This window comes from Ammodytes marinus (genome assembly GCF_949987685.1).
Source record: "Ammodytes marinus genome assembly, chromosome: 3".
Lineage (NCBI taxonomy): Eukaryota > Metazoa > Chordata > Actinopteri > Uranoscopiformes > Ammodytidae > Ammodytes > Ammodytes marinus.
The window spans coordinates 26,491,412-26,511,199 of NC_137232.1; the positions used below are offsets into that span (position 1 = coordinate 26,491,412).

The 19,788-nt window shown below is 40.7% G+C and overlaps 1 protein-coding gene across 1 annotated transcript in view; it reads right to left on the bottom strand.

The window, feature by feature from the left end:
• arhgef17 (Rho guanine nucleotide exchange factor (GEF) 17) overlaps window positions 1-19,788 on the bottom strand; it is a gene marked incomplete at its 5' end in the record, with an annotated part of 76,954 nt that overhangs the window by 25,288 nt on the left and 31,878 nt on the right. The window contains one exon of the mRNA XM_080053824.1: window positions 9,436-9,513. Coding sequence (XP_079909950.1) covers window positions 9,436-9,513 — 78 coding nt within the window. The remainder of the gene's footprint in view (window positions 1-9,435; window positions 9,514-19,788) is intronic.

Below are 19,788 nucleotides of genomic sequence, written 5' to 3' on the forward strand. Positions count from 1 at the left end.
TGTTTTCGGATATTGGGCTTTCATTTTTCACCCTTAACTACTGACCTTCACTGTTTCTGATGTTGTATGTGGTATCATTGTAATCCCTGACCATGAAAACATAGGGTTAGACATCACTAGTTATGTGTTATTATGTTTGGTTCAGGAGCTATGAGGAAAAATGCATAATTAGGCTATGGCGGAAAGTAAAATGGTCGCCACGGCAACCATGATTACATTTTGCAATGGCTAAATATCTGAAACTGCTCAGGGCCCCAAACTGTATAAGTGCACCAAGTTTCATGCTTTTCTGAAAAGGTTAACAATTTGGCACATATCCCCTCTACCATAAAACAGTACTTTAGGAAGCCGAAAATTGGTATAAAGGTATGGTTAAGAAAACCCTTAAAAAATAACTTTCCACCACATGGATTCCTTAAGACTTTTAGTATGTTATTTATAACATATTCATGAGTCAAAAACAGTTGGAATGGTTTCTGTTGCAATTTGTTTAACCCTCTGAGCCCTGAGGGCATTTTCTCGATTTTACATGCTTTTATAAATTACCATTTTAGAGGGCAAGTAGATAACATAATACCCAGCTGATTCATATTAAAATGTTCAGAACACTCTCAGCTCTCAGTTAGGAAGGTTAAATTTTGCCCTAGTCCAATGTAAAAAAAAAAATATTTTGACATAAATGTTGAAATTTGAAGTCCGATTTTTGAAAAATTTCGAAATTTGTGTGAAATAATACCTTTATTCATCTGATTAAATTATTTTGGCTCTTGAAATTGCTTCTCCAAAACCTTAGCTTCTAAAATGTACTAGAATGTTTCCATCAAAAGGTTGGGAAGAGCAAAAAACATGACTAAAATTATCTTTTTGTCCAAACGTTTTTTGGTTTTTTGGTTCTCGATTTTACATGCTTTTATAAATTACCATTTTAGAGGGCAAGTAGATAACATAATACCCAGGTGATTCATATCAAAATGTTCAGAACACTCTCAGCTCTCAGTTAGGAAGGTTCAATTTTGCCCTAGTCCAATGTAAAAAAAAAATATTTTGACATAAATGTTGAAATTTGAAGTCCGATTTTTGAAAAATTTCGAAATTTGTGTGAAATAATACCTTTATTCATCTGATTAAATTATTTTGGCTCTTGAAATTGCTTCTCCAGAACATTAGCTTCTAAAATGTACTGGAATTTTTCCATAAAAAGGTTGGGAAGAGCAAAAAACATGACTAAAATGATCTTTTTGTCCAAACGTTTTTTGGTTGAGATCTAAGGGCATTTTCTCGATTTTACATGCTTTTATAAATTACCATTTCAGAGGGCAAGTAGATAACATAATACCCAGCTGATTCATATTAAAATGTTCAGAACACTCTCAGCTCTCAGTTAGGAAGGTTCAATTTTGCCCTAGTCCAATGTAAAAAAAAATATTTTGACATAAATGTTGAAATTTGAAGTCCGATTTTTGAAAAATTTCTAAATTTGTGTGAAATAATACCTTTATTCATCTGATTGAATTATTTTGGCTCTTGAAATTGCTTCTCCAAAACATTAGCTTCTAAAATGTACTAGAATTTTTCCATAAAAAGGTTGGGAAGAGCAAAAAACATGACTAAAATGATCTTTTTGTCCAAACGTTTTTTGGGTTGAGATCTAAGGGCATTTTCTCGATTTTACATGCTTTTTATAAATTACCATTTTAGAGGGCAAGTAGATAACATAATACCCAGGTGATTCATATCAAAATGTTCAGAACACTCTCAGCTCTACATTAGGGAGTTTCACTTTTGTCCTAGACCAATGTGAACAAAAATATTTTGACACAAATGCTGCAATTTGAAGTCAGATTTTTGAAAAATGTGGAAACTTATGTGAAATAATACCTTTATTCACCAGGACAAATTGTTTTGGCTCTTGAAATTGCCTCTCCAAAACATTAGCTTAGCGAAGGAATACAATAATTGACTAATGTTAACATGCTAATACTAAAATAAAATATGAATAGCGTGGATGCAGGAGAACTTCAGATGCTGCCAGAGGAAGGACATGATCCACACCGTCTCGTCTCCACCAGGGAAAACTGGAAGAGAACAGACAGACAACAAATGAGCCAAGAAAAGTGAACAGGCATGAAAACAAAAAGACTATCCTGCTGAGCGAAAGCATTATCCCCATTTACAAAGCATTAGCTTCTATAATGCACTGTCATTTTCCCAAAAAAAGTTGGGAAGTGCAAAAAACATGACTAAAATCAAATTTCCCAAAATACAAATAGTCTCTTACTCTACTTTGACCACATATGAGGAATTAAGCAAAATGAGACTGAATAATGACTTGATACTAGTGTTGTTTTTGTCAACGAAATGTATGACAAAATATCGTCGTCAACGAACATTTATCACGTGACAGAAACGAGACGAGACGCAACGTAAATGGTGGTCATGTGACGAAGACTATAATCAAATATATAATGCTTTATTGTTGACTAATAAAAACGGGACTAAATGTGGTTTACAAAAACAAAAACTGACATTACAGCATCGTAAGAGAGGCCGTGTCCGGAGGGGATGTCACTTTTCCCTGTGTAAATGTTAAAATCTATGGTGTAGCCATTGCTTGAGTCCGCCAAAACGAACAATTTGAAACCCCACTTAGTAGGTTTGGCCTTCATGTATTGAGTAATTCCGGTTTTAGCCTTTGAGGCAACCATCCTTTCATCCACGGCTAGGTTTTTGTATGGATGAAAATAGGTCTTTGCTGCGGTTTTGATCAAATTGAGGAGAGGTTTGACCCTGAAGAGTTTGTCGAATTGTGGCGTTCCCTTCTTCCTATCATTGTTTACATCTTCATCTGGATCACTTATGTGTAAGTTCCAGGAGATGACACCAAATCTGTCCCTACTCATGACTGTTGCGGCAAATGGACAGGTTAAACTGTGGTTCTGCCTCCAGTAATCAGCAATGTGGTGTAGTCTAACCAGGGCCATGTAAAAGAGGAGTCCAATGTACTTGTAAAACTCCTCAACTGTCAAATCAGTCCATTTAAACTTTTTACCCATGGCAATTTTTTTGGCAGCCTGTTTATTTGTGTTGCTACCGAGTGTGTGTACAGTGTGTGCAGTGAAAAACAATTTGAAGAGCTCAATTGGTGTGTAGAAGTGCGTGCCTAGCTGTGGGCCAGGGGTGCGTGCAGGTTGAAACCTGGAGACAGGAGGAGCGGTGTCCTGGTCTTCCTCAGTCTTCCAAGCCCGCTGCTGCGTAGGGGGTGCTGGTGGAGTTAGGACACGGGACCTCTTTGCGGGTGGTTCTCCTCTTCTCCTGGACCTGGTGCTGCCACAGATTCACAGAAATCAGTCTCATTATCTCATAACAAAAATATTCAAACTTCACAACTTGTATTTGCAAACAACAGTGTAATAAAAGTCGATGCAAAAACATTTCCATGCTGTACTATTTGTAAATTGTAAAGGGAAATACTTTTACACAGAATACACATCTATTACTATTATTTTCAAACAAAAGTAAACAAAAGTAGTGCTATCAATAGAGAAATCAGTCCCTGTAATGTCAAGAATGCAAAATTCAAGCTATCTTACATTTACACACAGAGCTTCATTTGCAATTTCTAAAATAAATTATTATACCCGTTTATAAACAGCTGTATAGCCTACTACAGTTTGTTTGTTTCTCTCTCTCTCTCTCTCTCTCTCTCTCGTAACTTCTGTCTCCTCCCCTCAGCCAGACTAAATGACGGCTTTCCATCTCCCACAACAGACAGCACACACACACACACACACACACACACACACACACCCCGGGTGTCCATTTATGCGAGACAGCTAGCAAACAAAATTGAGACACACGGGGAAGATTGCTTACTTTTACTTGTTTTCAAACTATTACTTGTTTTCAAACAACAGAAGGCTGGCGACAAGAGTATACAGCTCTGTCACGTCAGTTCCAAAAAAAAAATCGGTCATGTCACGGACGCAACATTCAAGCTAGTTTACATGTTCACACTTAGCTTCCATTACAAAAACAGACGTTTTGTCAAATAAATGCTCTTACCCGTCTTCAAATGGATCCATGTCATCTTCATATTCCTCTTCGTCAAAGCCCTCAATGTCGGAATTGGCGTCTTCCTCTGAATCTCTCAGCTGTCGAACATCCGCGCCATGGTGAAATCGAAATTAGGAGCATGATAGGAGTCCTTTGTTCAGTGATTGTGTATGTTTGACCTTAGTGGGAGGTCCTTAGTGATTACACTAAGTTGATTGGATGGTTTTTCACAAAATATGACAGCAAGCAGCTCTACCAATCACGCAAGGGAAAGGGCCGATGACGTTTTCGCAAAATGTTGATTGACAAGCGGCTCTGCCAGTAGCGCAAGGGAAAGGGTTGATACATTTTCGCGCCTCTCAGCAACATATCTCTGGCTGTGAGTCACGTAGAATCACGCGAGAATATGTCCCGGAAAGGGGAGAATCTCAGCTTTCCGGTGATATTTAAACCACATTGCTGCGATTTAATAATGTTAAATAATGTATTAAAACATAACGAAATCACCGACAGAACGCCATAGAACGCAGTACTGCGGGCTCCGGGTCCAGAGGGTCCACCCCTATTTTCTCACAAAATGCCTGTACTACCAAGGCTTGCTTTGCTTGTTCTTCAGTGTATATTCACTGGTTGCTTTATCATTTTGTAAAACTGTAACATACATAAAAACATAAATCAATATACATACATCACCAGATCCATATAGACATTAAGTAAAATACACGGTAAGTATGACAAATAATACACAAAGCTTAGCTAACAAATGTAAAATGAAGGAGAGCTAGCTAACAATACACTTTGTTACAGGCAGCTAGCTAACAAAGCCATATGGTTAATTAAACAAACAAACCTAAGTAGCTAACTTCACATTTATATATTAACAAGCTATAGTTGACCACATAAACACTACTCACAGACAAATAGTCTCCAAGGCACGGCGAATTTACTTGAATACTCGGCAGAATTTGTCTGTATGCTTTTCCTTCTTGACGTGTCTGCATTAACTGATCAAAGAATGTCCGAGAAAAGACCGGAGATTTGGCGCGAAGATCCTCTATTCATGAGGGCTCACTCTGTCGCTTTTCCCAAACCCAAAATACAAAGCAAATATGAACACTTGTTCTAATTTACAAAACTCCCACATAACAAACTTACTGACTTAAACTTTAAGGCAGCACACTCCCCGCTTGATTTAGTAACATTAAATCACAACAAAGGGGAACTACATATTAAGAGTTCTTTCACAAAGTCTCTGAGAGAAGGACCACCATTTATGTGACTGGTCTTAGAAACACCTTGGGCACACCAGTCCCATTGGCCATTCATTGCTGTGAGCCTGAATGTCTTTCAGCTTGTGAATGTGCTCCATCCAGATGTGCTTATGCTTGAACACGTTACCCCTGGCCCTCAGGTAGAGGCTGTGGTACATGTGCTTGTAGATCCTCTTGGACTCCCTGTATCGGTGCAGCAGACGACACAGGATCCTCATGCGGCGAACCCAAGGCAGCTTCTCAGGCATACAGGCGTTGGCTTTACACTTTCTCTTGCGGACTGCAATGTGTCTTGCCTTACGACGTAATCGCGTGTTCTTGCAGCAGTGTGCCAGGGAGTGGACTGTGACAGGTTTGTGAATGATTAGACCATAGTTCACAATGCCGGTCTCGTTGGGATCCCTCTTCTTCTTGCCGCAGTGCAGGACGTGGGAACGTTTCAAAGCTTGTTCCCTCTGGCTTGAAACTAGACGACATCTAGGAGAGCAGAACCGTAACGGAGCCAGTACGCTGCTCCCCTGTTTCTTGAAAGGTGTGCGGCCGTCGTACAGTGTGTTTGTCTTGTAGACGTTGACCTCGGACGGTTTGTGAACTGTTCCTAAGCTCACTTCACCCACAACGACCCAGCCTATAGGTCTAGCCGTTGAGCATAAGGCGCGTTGTGGGGCCCATTGATTTGCTTGCGGACCTTGTGCACCCTTATGATATCTCTCCCTAAGAGCAGAAGGATAGGAGGACAGGTCGAATCTTGTTAGCAACTGGCTGTAGATCTAGATGCTGCTGTGCACTCTCTGGACAGGGAATTTCTGATCTCTCGTCCGGCACCATGTCACACTCTATTAAGGGTGGCAAGGGAAGTTGCAGCTTCCCGTCCATGGACTCAATGACAAAGTTAACAGCTCGCCTACCTGAAGTCTCTGCTTCCCCGGAACATGTTTTCAGGGTGTAACGGGTGGGGCTGCTTTTTACTTTGAAGATGTCGAATAATTTTGTCTTGGCAAGAGATTTGTTTCTTTGTTCATCCAGCACTGCATACATAGTGGTTGCCTTCTCCTTTTCTCCGGCAGGATATACTTTAACTAAGCAGATCTTTGAGCATGAACGTGAGCCATGTAGGTTGCCACAAACCTCTGTACATTTGGATGTCACTGAAAAGGATGGACTTTCAGTTTGCTCCCCGCTCTCATCTTCGTGTTTGTCACTGTTGCATTCGAAACACTTGACTGTGATCATGCAATCTTTTGCGATGTGTTTGCGGGATCCACAACATTTATAGCAGATGCGATTTTCTCTGAGGTAAGTTTTGCGCTCTTCTAGGGTCTTTTCTCTAAAGAGCTTACATTTTTTCAGTGGATGGGGCTTCTTGTGTATTGGACACTCACGATCTGGAGCCTCCAGTGTTTTCCAAGCAAACCCAGTGTCAAAGCCAGATGTCTCTTCGGGGACATCTGTTTTGTGTACAGTTACAGAGGGTTTACTATTATACGTCACAGGCCTTTCCGTCTTGGAAAAAGGTTTGCTGCTGGAGGGGGAAAAAACAAAGCTCAGATCATTTTTTATCTTTGCCTGTTGTCGCACAAATTTGGAGAAGAAAGTGAAAGGAGGGAAGGCTCTTTGTACTTGCTTCCAACTTTCATCCATCGCTTTTGTAGAGGATAGGGCAGCTTTTCCACAATTTGTTTTATCCCATGAGCAGTGTCCAGATACGAGAGCCCCGGCAGAGCGCCGTTTTCTTTGGCGCACTCAAGCTCAAGGAGAATATCGCCTAGCTCTCTTAGCTTGACATTATCCTTGTTCCTAAGCCTCGGGAAGAGTTCAATTCTGCTGAAGAGTGCGTCTTCGATGACCTCTGGTGCCCCATAACACTCTTCCAGACGTTGCCAGACCATGTTTACGCCTGCTGCAGGATTACGGACGTGCACTGCACGGATTCTCTTTGCTTGCTCCGATGAGTCAGGTCCAAGCCACTTTGTCATCAGATCCAGTTCTTCTCTGGCTGAGAGATTCAAGTCAGTTGTGGCACTTAAAAAAGAGGCTTTCCAGGACCAATAATTTCCAGGCTTATCATCAAATTGAAGAAGACGAGCGCTTACCATTTCTTTACAGATGAGATATCTTGCAAAGTCTTGTGCACCTTGCGGTTCAGGTAGGTACTCTTTTACAGGATAGGCTGGATGATTCGGGGTAGTATGAAGGTTAGTATTACTTTTATTGGTTGTTGGCTCTTTTTTAATGTGTTCAGAAACTGGCGGTGTGTTCCAATGTACACCAAGATGTGTTTCTGTTTTAGCTTTCGGCAACTCCACTGTATTTGTTCTTTCCTTAGGGGCTTCCTGTGCTACGTGCGTCGAAGGTAGGTCAGAACGAATAAACTCAGACTGCTGTTGGACGTACTCCGTTGTGCGTTGGAGAACACTGAAGGTCTTCACCTACGCTTTTGCGACTGAGCTCCCCGCTTTCAACTTCTGCTTCTTCATAAGCTTCAGCTGTAGCTGCAGCAGCAGCTCTTTGGCACTGGAGTAGGTGGAGACTAGCATCGCAGTTAGCTTTCTGCTTTATGTCAGCTTCTTGTTTTAGCTTGCTAGCTTCTAGGTCTGCTTTCAGCTTCATCACGTCAGCTTCTTTTTCAGCGAAAGCTTGTTGAGCTTGGGCTGCTTTTGCCTTAGCGTAAGCTTTTGTAGCTGAGGAGGCTGTTGATGAGGATTTTGATGATGCTCTGGATGCATGTGATTCAGCATCAAATTCTTGAGGCTGTTCCAGCACATTAGTTGTTTGACCTGCAACCTCTGCTTGTGGTTCCGCACTAGCTCCGTCTTGAACTGTAGTGGGGTATTCCTTGTACACGTGATACAATCGTTTTTTTAAAGTTCTTAAAAACGTTTGTAGTGTATGTGTGTGAGAAAGATGGAGGTTGTCCCTCTTCCCAACACTGTGCAGAATTTTAAGCAGATGCGACAGTGCAAATGCTAAACAGATTAAACTGCATTCAAGTTGTCACACAATTTTCTGTCTTAAAAGCACTCAGACAAATGTGATCCTGAGGCTCCAGCTGTGAAGTCTGTGAACAACTAAGTATTGTTGGATTTATCTTACATAAGAGCTCAGTAGCTGAATGGAATTGCCAACTGTATCTCATCACAAATGTCATATTGCGAATTACTAGGACTTTGAGAGATCTAAAATTAAGCTGTTGTTAGGGATGGTTTCAATGGTGACAAACTGACCCGGAAAAAAGTATGTTGAGATTGACCCTAAAATGTGAAAACATTAAAGGGTGCTATTTGCTCAATGAAAAATAAAGATAAAAGCTTATTGAAAAAGGTATTGCGAGATTGCTGAGGACTGCAGATATGCACAATAATTATTCCTTTTGTCTCACTGGCAAAACAATTGTTGAATATACCTATTCGCAGAAAGTCCTAAAATAAAAAACTGAAGACATTTTCGTTGTACATCTGTCTGAGCTGAAACAGTCACCGTGGTAACACTTTTCCCAATGTCACCATGGGAACACAGCCCGGATGTGTGTGTACAATCACATGCACACACATTTTATACAAATGCATTGACACACACAGATGTATGGAAGAACACACACACCATTCGCCCACACAGAAAGAGAACGGTGACAGGTTATAAAACCAGGTAATACAATAGAGAGAAGGACCCGGCTAAGATTTGGGGTAAAGGTTAGTGAGCTGTCGGGGGATGTGTGTGTGTGTGTGTGTGTGTGTGTGTGTGTGTGTGTGTGTGTGTGTGTGTGTGTGTGTGTGTGTGTGTGTGTGTGTGTGTGTGTGTGTGTGTGTGCGTGCGTGCGTGCGTGCATGTATGGCGTGTGGGCAGAAAATGCTGATGACAGTCAAATGTAACAAGGTTAGCAGATTAGCCTGACAGGATGAATAACAATTAGTGGATTAAAACCACCGTTACCTACATTTGAAATGCATATCCTCAGCAATCTGTGAATCCATAATGGTGTGTTTTATTCTGCGTTTGTGTGTTTGTAAGCAGATGTGTGTGAGTGAGTGAGTGAGTGAGTGAGTGAGTGAGTGAGTGAGTGAGTGAGTGAGTGAGTGAGTGAGTGAGTGAGTGAGTGAGTGAGTGTGCGTACCTGTATGAGAGTGCGTAGTGACTCCACATATGACTGTTCTGTGTCGAAGAGGGTCATCATCACATGTTTCCTCATGTCCTGTGAAGATAGAAGAGGAGGTCAATCATCACTTCATTTAGATATATCTTTTACCCACATTCATACTGTCATTAGTTTTCTATCTAAAACCAAATATGAAGACACCAAGCTGCACCTAAAGATACTGAAAAACACTTGACATGTACACTTTGTTTTGGGCTATATGTCATGTTCACTACGCAGAAAATAGTGTGTTTCAAATGCAATTAAAAAAAGTCAATGAGTCTTAACAAGCACCCACAGTTTGGAATAAAGGAAAATGGAATTAGTAAGTAAGTAATCTCCCATGACCTAGAAAAAGCCTCGAAAGGTCTTTAAGCTTTAATTAAGTAAGTACAGCCCAGTTTATAGTGTTTAAGGCGGAAGGTCTAATGTCAGGTTTTTGTCACAGGTCTGACAGGATTTAATTCCTTCTTATAATAATCAAATGACTGTAGCCTTGATTCTTTCAACTAATATAGCAGGCTGCATGGAAGCAAGTAAAAAATAACTAAAGATACTAGTGGAAAGACAAATGGAAAACCTTGAGATTCAAACAAACAAGATAGCCTGGATTTGACAAATAGCCTAATGCACATGCACACCCACGTAATCCTCTAGTACAGGGTTGTTTCACTGACTGCAGTAACATACTGTAAATATTGGAACTATGAATGTTAATATCATTCAATCTTATACCAACATTGATTTGCAGTAGTCTATCAAGGCAAAATAATGAGACAATGGAATTGAGTATGAGAAAGCAGGAAAATGCAAACTACATTTTATATGGTATTGTGTATATTTACTTTGCTGATACGCGACACATAGCTCGAACAAACAATCTTTCCTCTCTAGCTTTTTAAATCTCCTATTTCTGATGTTCCATCTTTAACATTGTTTTTTTCTTCTCGTTGTATGCGTACTGCTTAGACCACCGGGAGCAAATCCAACACTGTCTGACATTCTGGTTCCTGGAAGTGTGGGATTGAAATATTAGATATTAAAATGTCAGTGTGCTTTATTGTAAATATTATTGTAAATATTATTAGTCGGGAGGCAAACAGACAAAACTTCAGAGATGACGCGATTGTTGCACATTCAGAGCACACACACACACACACACACACACACACACACACACACACACACACACACACACACACACACACACACACACACACACACACACACACACACACACACACACACACACACACACACACACACACACACACACACACACACACACACACACACACACACACACACACGGGACCGAATTAGAGGTCACTGAGGCCAGGAAGTCCAACGAATAGTAAAGCATGATTCAGCAGTTCCCTCAAACAATGACTCATGATTTATGGATGCAAGTGAATGAGCCGCTCCGACACACATTGGACACACAAACCCAACACGTTAATGCCAAGAAGTAAAGTCAAGGAGCCGGAGATATGCATGGAGTGTTCCATACGGATCTTGGAAAGGTTTCACATATTATCCCAGGGGGTCTCCCAAAATATGCGTGTACCGAACAGGACTTAAAAATGTCAGATGCAGCCACAGGCAAAGCCCCTATGGTGCATATATAACCACAATATCTATCTTTCTCTCTCTCTCTCAATGTCTTTCACACAGAGGCCACATAAATACACAGAGGAGGATTTGTGTCCCTGTTGCCCTGCTCCCCTCTGCCAGCACCACTGTGCCCTATAAATAACCATAACAATGACTTCCCAGAAAGAGCATGTTTAGTGTCTTGGCATCTGAAGGGATCCCAGGGGCGCTGCGGGGTACCGCCGGATGGTGAAAGGTGGCGTGAGGATGGAGGAGTGTGTGATACTGGTTGTGTGTGAGAGAGAAAATGCATGGAAGTGACTGAGTCGAAAGCGTGCATTAATGGGCAACAAAATAGTGCAGAAAAGCATTATCGTTGGTTTAAGTAGTGAATGTTAGGTTGATTTTGATAGGCCACCAGGGAGTCTTTTGTCATATTTATTTTGCTTAGGATCAAGACTGTTCAGTCCCAGTCTACTCTGCCTTTAGATATAAACACAAACACAATGGAGTGGAGGAGCGAATAAATACAGGGCTAAAGGCTAAATAGGGAAACGCACTATAACACAGTAATCACCAGTTTATATTCCCAAATTACCCTCCAAATGGAATCACTCATCCATTCAAAGTACACAAGATACTGATAGCAGTAGCAAGACACAGTGAATCCCATTTCTCAAGTGTTATTTTACTAGGCTTGTATCGGTAGGGAAATGGGTGGTCGAACTCCGAAACTATTGCACCTACATGAAAGGTGATAAGAAGGCTGAGAAGACTTTAAATGTGTTATGATGATTTTGATTTAAAATAGTTTTTTAAATTATCTTTAATAAATGGTCTTCAGTTGACTTCAGTTCTTAGGTTCTGTGCCTGTTGCCTTTATTGGATTACACATACGCACACACACACATGAATTAAAATAAGGAATGCTAGTTTCATTTTGTTTGTAGGGTCACCACAATACCCCAGCTGAAAGGCTGAATGTTCACAGGTTTAGAGAGTTTAGAGCTGAAGTCAAGTCCAAGTCTTTGGTGCAGTCTGAATGGAGCCTTAGGAGCAGAGGAACACACTCTGTATCCATGCCACTATGACACATATCAAGAGTCACTGTTGTTGCTGTGTCATGGAGGTCGAGGAATTATTTGCTGTACTCTAGTCATCCGATTTAATTCCATTTTCTAAGTCCAAAGTTTTCACTTTCTTGAGGGCAAGGAATTAACTGTCAAAAGATTGGAGAGGTTGTAGTCCATCCCAAATTCTAATTATTTACGTAGATCATTTTAAAAGGTGGAGTAAGTGATCCAAATCTAAAACACTTTTAGTCAATATCAGTGAATATCTCCTCAGTTCCAATAACAACAAGCTTTCTCGTGAATGGCTAACTCCACTTTTAAACACTTTATTTTCAAGTAACATTTTGAATGCCCTTCCTTTTGCATCTGATATGTACAAGGAAAACCGTGTGTGCAGAATCTGCTAAAGCACTGCAGGTCAGAGTTGAACCAGGAAGTTAGTACGAAACTGTGCTGGATGGACAAGTTTGGGTAATCATTTTAGTTATCCTTTGTTTCTTTCAGGTTAAGTTTGAATGACATGGAGCTTTGTTTACAACTTTTATGAACACTGTATCTGAACACTGAGAATAATTTGGGCTTTAGCCGCAACAGGAACAACGGGCAGGTCACAGCCTATGCTTGTATTTTACCACTGTCGACATAAATATCCATCAGAAAAAAAAGAAAAAAAAACATAGACATTAGTAAATCGGGTACATGAGGAACAAATACTGGCCATGTGACTGTAGCCTTGCCATGAAGCACTATTCTTTGTTGATTGAGGCAGTTCAGTTCCACGTGAGTAGTGTCAGTCATTTTCCACTCAAAAACAAACAACGGACGACACCCAACAGGTGTGTAGTATCTAAGCTCTAATATACTGTGCTTTCAAATAATCTTGTTAATTGTCCTCATTTGCGGGGAACGGGAGGAAAGAAATTCACAAAATATCAATTTGTGAAAGTCGATTGGATTTGCTCACGTATAACAATACAAAATGTGTAGAGCTGAAGTGTTAAGAGAAACAGCTAAGCACACACTTAAATCTTGATGATCACTTGTTGAAAGAATTACTGATTGCTGATTATGTGACTGCCTTTTGCCTCCTGCTATGGTATGACTCTTGCTTGTGTCAATGTTGGTCTCAGTTCACTTTGGATTACTTTATTAGGAGACAGTACAAAGCATAATGTGCATACCGTTGCTTGAATGTCTTTGTGATCGACGTCTGAATTACTATCATTAAACCATCTATCTCCTAAATCTATCTCCTAAATTAAGTATCCTTCAACAACCTAAGAGTCGACTATTTTTCAAAGATGAAATCACAGCTTGAAATTATTTGCAATGAGATAACTTTGATAACTTGAACAACCCAGATCTCAGGAATGATGTGGCCCAAAGAGCAAGAACGCGTTTGTGTAACTGAATGGGCCCAAAACAGCCTGGTTTGTTAGTACATCACAGTCTGCTCTTATGAGATTGGAATTCCCAGGGTCACAAAAAAAAGCAGTGGTATGCCATTATATGTAAAGTGTAAGAAAGGTGCATGGTTATTCTCAACGCAGCTGCAATCTCAAATGCTAAACCCACTTGGTAAATCAGGGGAACAGTGTTAAATGCGACAGGATAGATGGCTCAATGGAGGTGGCCCGTTAAGTGCGTTTTTCAGAGGGCGAAATGTCTGAAAGTGCTTGTGCGTGTGCGTGGGTAGTACAGCATGTTCTCATGTGTCCCTCTGTGAGCTGTTGTGTCTTGATATAATAGTGTGGTGTGGTCACAGGGGGTCCATAAAGTAAGTTATCCCTCACAACCGTAGCCAAACATTACAGTAGAAGACAGCATTGCTTAGAGCAAGGGTTTTCAAAGTGTGAGAGAGTGAGCCCCCCCTCAGAGAAAAAATTTCAGCGGAGCCCCCCCCCCCCCATTTTTTTTTTTAAATGCGTGTCATTTACACACCCAGTGTTTTTTCGCTAGAGCCTCCAATGTCCTGATGGAGGAAAATAGTAGCTAGTGGAGAACCAGACCCTCCTAGGGGGGAGATTTTTTTCACATTTTTAAAGTGAAATGCATGAAGCTGGTGCACTTTGAGAGGAAAATATGAGGAATTTTGTGTGAACAAATAATTTGGAGACACTGGGTCTCATGAATGAGAAGCTATTGAAGAAAGACACATGGATTTTCCATAAAAAAATGTATGCAGGGTCCTCTGGGTTGGGCTTGGTGCTCTTTTTCTTTAACGAGACCTATTTCTCTGTAATATAATGAATGCGTTTAGATGAAGTGAGAGGAACGAAGCAGAAGAACTATTGTCCAGCTATGCCGTGATCTTAATATAAAAAACACAAACTCAAAAAAAATTAAATATATATATATATATTTTTTTTTTTTTTCACATACTCATCCGCGCCCCCCCTGCCATAACCCCGCCCCACAGTTTGAAAACCACTGGCCTAGAGTGAGAGTACAGGCAGGCAGCTTCGTCTATCATTCATGTTGGACTTGATATTACTTTAGCTGTGATTTCAAAGGCCATGATGTGTATCAACTATGTACCGTACTTCTTTTTTCATCAGTTCTGTTAGGAGCATATGAATGCCATACAAACTTCCATTTTTCATCCAGTACCTCAGTCTATACAGATAATTTAGTATTTCAAAGTAGCAGCTCTCCATCAATCTTTCTAAGTACCCCAGCTGCTTTCAATTGTGTGCTATCAAACATATTATGGGGTAAAAAAAAATAATAATCTCCGCGACCATAGCAGCCAAACAAAGAGACTTGGACACAGCAGTGAAGGCTGCGTCTGTATCACTTACAGCTTTCTCACAAATAATTATTCACAATGTCTTCTATGGTTTACGAAAATGAATGATATTGGATATTAGGGTCTGTAAACTGGTATGTATACAAAGGGTATCTAAACAAAGGGGGCCCATCGTTGCTTTCTTCCACCACAGTACCGATAGCAGATCGTGAGGAGATATATTCACAGATTTTGACACAAGCTTTCTCCAGAATCGCTGACTCCACCTTTAAAAGCAACTATTTCCTTTCCTGTCTCATTGCTGTCGTCACACCTCTCCCTCCCGACCGCCTTCATCCCCACAGCGACCGCATCCCCTGGCAACCGCCTGGCCAACCAAGCAACACAGGCAGCATCCTAGTCCAGGGAGAAATCATCCCCATCTCTTCCCCTATTCATACACCTACAGTATGTGAAACACCCGAGCGTGAATCTGTCCTTCACTCCTACTCAAAGCCTCTGCCTATAAAGCAGGCTTGTGTCGTCATGGCATGCAGTTGTAACAAGTGTGTGTGTGTGTGTGTGTGTGCGTGTGTGTGTGTGTGTGTGTGCGTTTGTGCATGTGTGTGTGTGTGTGTGTGCGTGTCTGTGTGTTTCCGTAATTATCAAATGTGCTGGCCCAGAGGCTGCTCTGACCTACTCTGCACCAATCGATAGTTTTCTCTCTCTTTCAGCGCGCCCACACTATTGATTCACCTCCCAAGTCCTCCATCAACATTGGCTCTTCCAATCTGTTCCTCGCTCACGCTCACACTCACACAATCAATTCATAAAATTATCAACGTTAACTAGAAAAATATTGCACTAATTTGCATAAACAAAAAAAAACAATAACTTTTTAAATTTCACTCAAAACCCTTTTTTTTTTTTTTTAAACTCCGAAAGCCATGAAACCTTATAGCGAGATCGCTCAAAAAACATGGTTGCCAGGTTCTTCTCAAGTGCGGGGCTGAACAGCTAATTAACCGTCTTTGTTTGACAAACTGTCCAATCATCACCAAACTTGGAACTCATCTTCAGCCCAAGTGTGGTATCGGTTTCACAGAAGCATTATGGGCCCGGCCAACAGGGAGCGCCGCTTATGCCCAGTTAGCTGTAGGCAAAATTTCGGCAACATTTTCTAGTTTATACTCATACTCGCACAAAGTCACAAACAATCAGTCAATTAAAAGATGTGTTGATTCATTGGTAACCTAAGTAAATTCATGTAAAAAAAATGCCAGAATTTTTGGGTTATCCAATATAGATATTTCCTTGTTTGTTCCTCCTTTTGCAACATTAAACAAAATATCTTAAGAGTTTTGAATGAGAAGAAAGTCTGCTCTTTCCATGATGAAAGGTTGAATTTAATTTTCTATATTTTTGTAGTCATGAATGGGATGACATGAAATTAAAATGAAAAAAAAAAAAACACTTTGATCATCGTTTGTTCAGATGTGAAAGTGTAGCTCTGGCTCTTACAAAGATTGACCTCCCAAATACACTTCGGTGCTTTGTGTGGATTAACAGGCTGGGATAAGCAGAACCGCAGCGGCTGTGTTATGTCGACAGTATGTGCATTCACACGTGTGGCTGTAAATCCAAAATTGTGCCTCCACTCAAACATACATAAATGGAGGTGGACGACTAACACGCACATAGCAAAAGCTACTGAAGAGACGCTTTAGAAAAATATGCTACAAAGATACTTTATGTTAAGATCATCAAGATACTGTGAAGGAGTGCAGATGGACAGACTACAGAGAGAGAGAGAGAGAGAGAGAGAGAGAGAGAGTTTGGGGGCAGTGGGTTATTATTTTGGAGACATGTGAGAGACACGAAGAGACATTTTCAAAGCCAGACAGACATATGACAAGAAAAAAAAGCTATTATGCTGGAGGAAAAACACAGGAAAACAGACTAAAATAAAGAGTATTCAATGAAAAGGCAGTTTTCTTAAGTGGGAAAAGACGAGCAAACAAGGAAAAAGTAGATTTAATCATAATAGATCGTAGGATGGCTGTAAACTGACTAGAACAAGGAGGTGATGACGTCCTACATACACACCAAAAAGGTTCAAGACAGGGACCACAAAAGAGAGGAAAACAAGCAGTCTATACCTCTCTGAGTGGGCTTCCGACACAAAGTCCGTTTCCATTCAAATTCCCTGCGGGGTTCCCATTCCCATTGTTGTTGTTGTTTCTCAACTGATCCACAGCATCTCTTTCCACCGCCACCACTTCTCTTCCTCCATCCCTCTCTCCTCCTCCTCCACCTCCTCCTCTTTGGTCCCCTGTCTTCTCCCCTGTGCTGTCCTTCATTTCCTCCAGAGCGATGCTGAACTGGGCTAAGGTTCGCACCATCTGCAGCATACGGAACGCTCCGTGCGTCTGAACGCACACTCACTTTGGCACATAAAGACACACCGCAAAACACCCCGGGAATAAAAAACACCTACAGGATGTATCCGTTGGTTTTACTCACTCTATGTCAGTCTTCATTGTCTGAAGAATAATGCCTGATAAAAGGAAAAAAGGACACACCTGAGGGGTTGAAGGAATCACCACCTCTGTTCCTATTCAACACATGAAATAAAACATGTTCCTTCCTGTTGTTGTTGTTCCCTTTCTGCCCTCTCCTCTTCTGGCAACACAATGCTGTTCAATAATTTAGTCCTTCAGAAAACAACCTTTTCTAAAATTGTCCACCAATTCTTGTGTGCGTCTGTTCTGGAGCAGGTAAGCCCAGCCGCGCACAGCTCGTCACAGCACCCCTATGTGAGAGGCAAAGGAGGACACTACAGTGCAATGGGGTCTGAACTGCTTCTACTGCGTGGATTATGTAAGAAAGAAAATCAGAGAGCATGTTAGGGTGTGTGGGTGTGTGTGTAAGTGTGTGTGTAGACCGGTGGGCTGGATAAAAAAAATAAAAAGTGTGTGTGTCTGTGTGTGTCATAGCCCTCCCCTTGGGTGTGTATAACGACAGACAGCAGGGAGGGCAGATGCTAACAGCACTCAGCTCAGCCAGACTCAACCAATCCCGCCATAAATAATCGATGGAGGGATGAGGGAGAGAGAGAGGGGTCCATCCGGCCATCTCCCTCTCTTCTGTTTCTATGTAGGCACACTGAATGGCAGCAGCCCACAGATTACCATGACAACAGTCTAGCTCTGGTTTGAAATTTAACATGCCATTTCAGACGGCCGCATGTGGGCGTCGCATGTTTTAGCCCATTAGCTACAAATCATATATACTGAGGATGACATCTACAAGCATGTTGACACTTGTTGGAAAAATTGGGCATTTAGGGGGTTCCTCCCAGTTTCATTATGGGAGGCTCTGCTTCTTTGATTTTTATCATTATTACTTTTCTCTTATTTTTTATCTCTCTCTCTTGTGAGGTCCTCAACTTCATCAAAGTTCAGTACTAAATCAATAAAATAATCCGCAAGTCATTCTTGAGTCCATAAAATATAAAACATATTTAAAAAAATGTACGGTCCAAAACCCAAAGGTATTACATTTACATAGCAAGCAAGCAATTCGATATTTTCACTGGAGAGGAATTCTGAAATAGTTGCCCGCCAGTGGCCTTTATTTGACACAGGCTATCTAAAGAGAAATATTCATATATTTTTTAATTTAGCACTTTAATCACAATTTGAAAAAAAGAAGAAAAAAAATCTTAGCTGTTTTCTATTGATGGAGCTATCTTTGTTCTAAATGCAGTTTCAAAAGTTGCTCTATTTGTTCGAATAAAATACTTTTAAATTAAAAACTCCAAAGAAGGTTTGAGTTGCAAAGTGGGGTGAAAAAAGTAAAAATGTGTTCCTGCAAAATGGGAAACATGAGGAAAACAGATACATGGTAACAGAAATCTGATATGGCAATGTTGTTGAACTGATGGAAATAACACTGTGGAAATACTCCATGCCGATCATTATTGCAGGTACTGATAATTTAGGACCCAGCTATTACTGGCCATCATTTGAATCCTGGCATTATGTGAGAATTTCCTGTTTTTACGTCTTCATATGTTTTTGATCAAAGTCATATCATTATGGTTCTGTAGCAACAGATGGCAGATTTTTTTCCAATTGCACACGCGCACACACACACACAATTTCGGGCAGTTTTCCAAAGTGTTCGTGTTGGCAACTGTATTACCACATAAAGTTGATGGTCTAACATTGAGAACTGCCAAATTGGTCCTTAAACCATTCATAAAGTATGTGCACACAGCCAACATGCACATACACTCACAGAAACACGCACACAGAAGAAACAGAAAAATCAAGTTACATGACCCGAGCATGAAGATGTCAAAACTGCAAATCTGACAAACGGGTAAAAGGCATTGTGTTGAGTGGTTAAGCGGGTTGCCAGAGACTTTTCTAAAATTCAGAGAATATAATGTTATAAAATAAACTTATCCAGTTAATCCCTGAAACGTATCGAGTTAATCATGATTTGAGCTGGCTTTTGTCTTATTTTTCTAGACAGCAATACACCGACTTTAGGCTCTTTTAGTCCGACAGAGAGCAGATGGTGACAGCGGTAAAATGTCACAAAAGGACATTTAAAAAAAAGGTCAAGCTTGTGGCTGGAAACTGACCTTTAATCCTAGTTTCCATAGAAACAATTGATGGTTTTGAAGGTCTGCTGACAGAGATCAGAGAAGACAATCTCCCAGGCATGTTCCAAGTCAGACCACAGACTTTAACCAACTCTAACAGAAAGAGACGGGGGCAAATGGATTTGTGCCACAGTATCAGCACTGACTAAAAACGTTCCTATGAGGTCTGAAGCTTTTAAACTGTGTAAAGAATAAACAGGGATCATTGACCTCCTTCCTTTATATCTACATCTCCATGTTTGTGTTTTCATTTCGTCATTTCA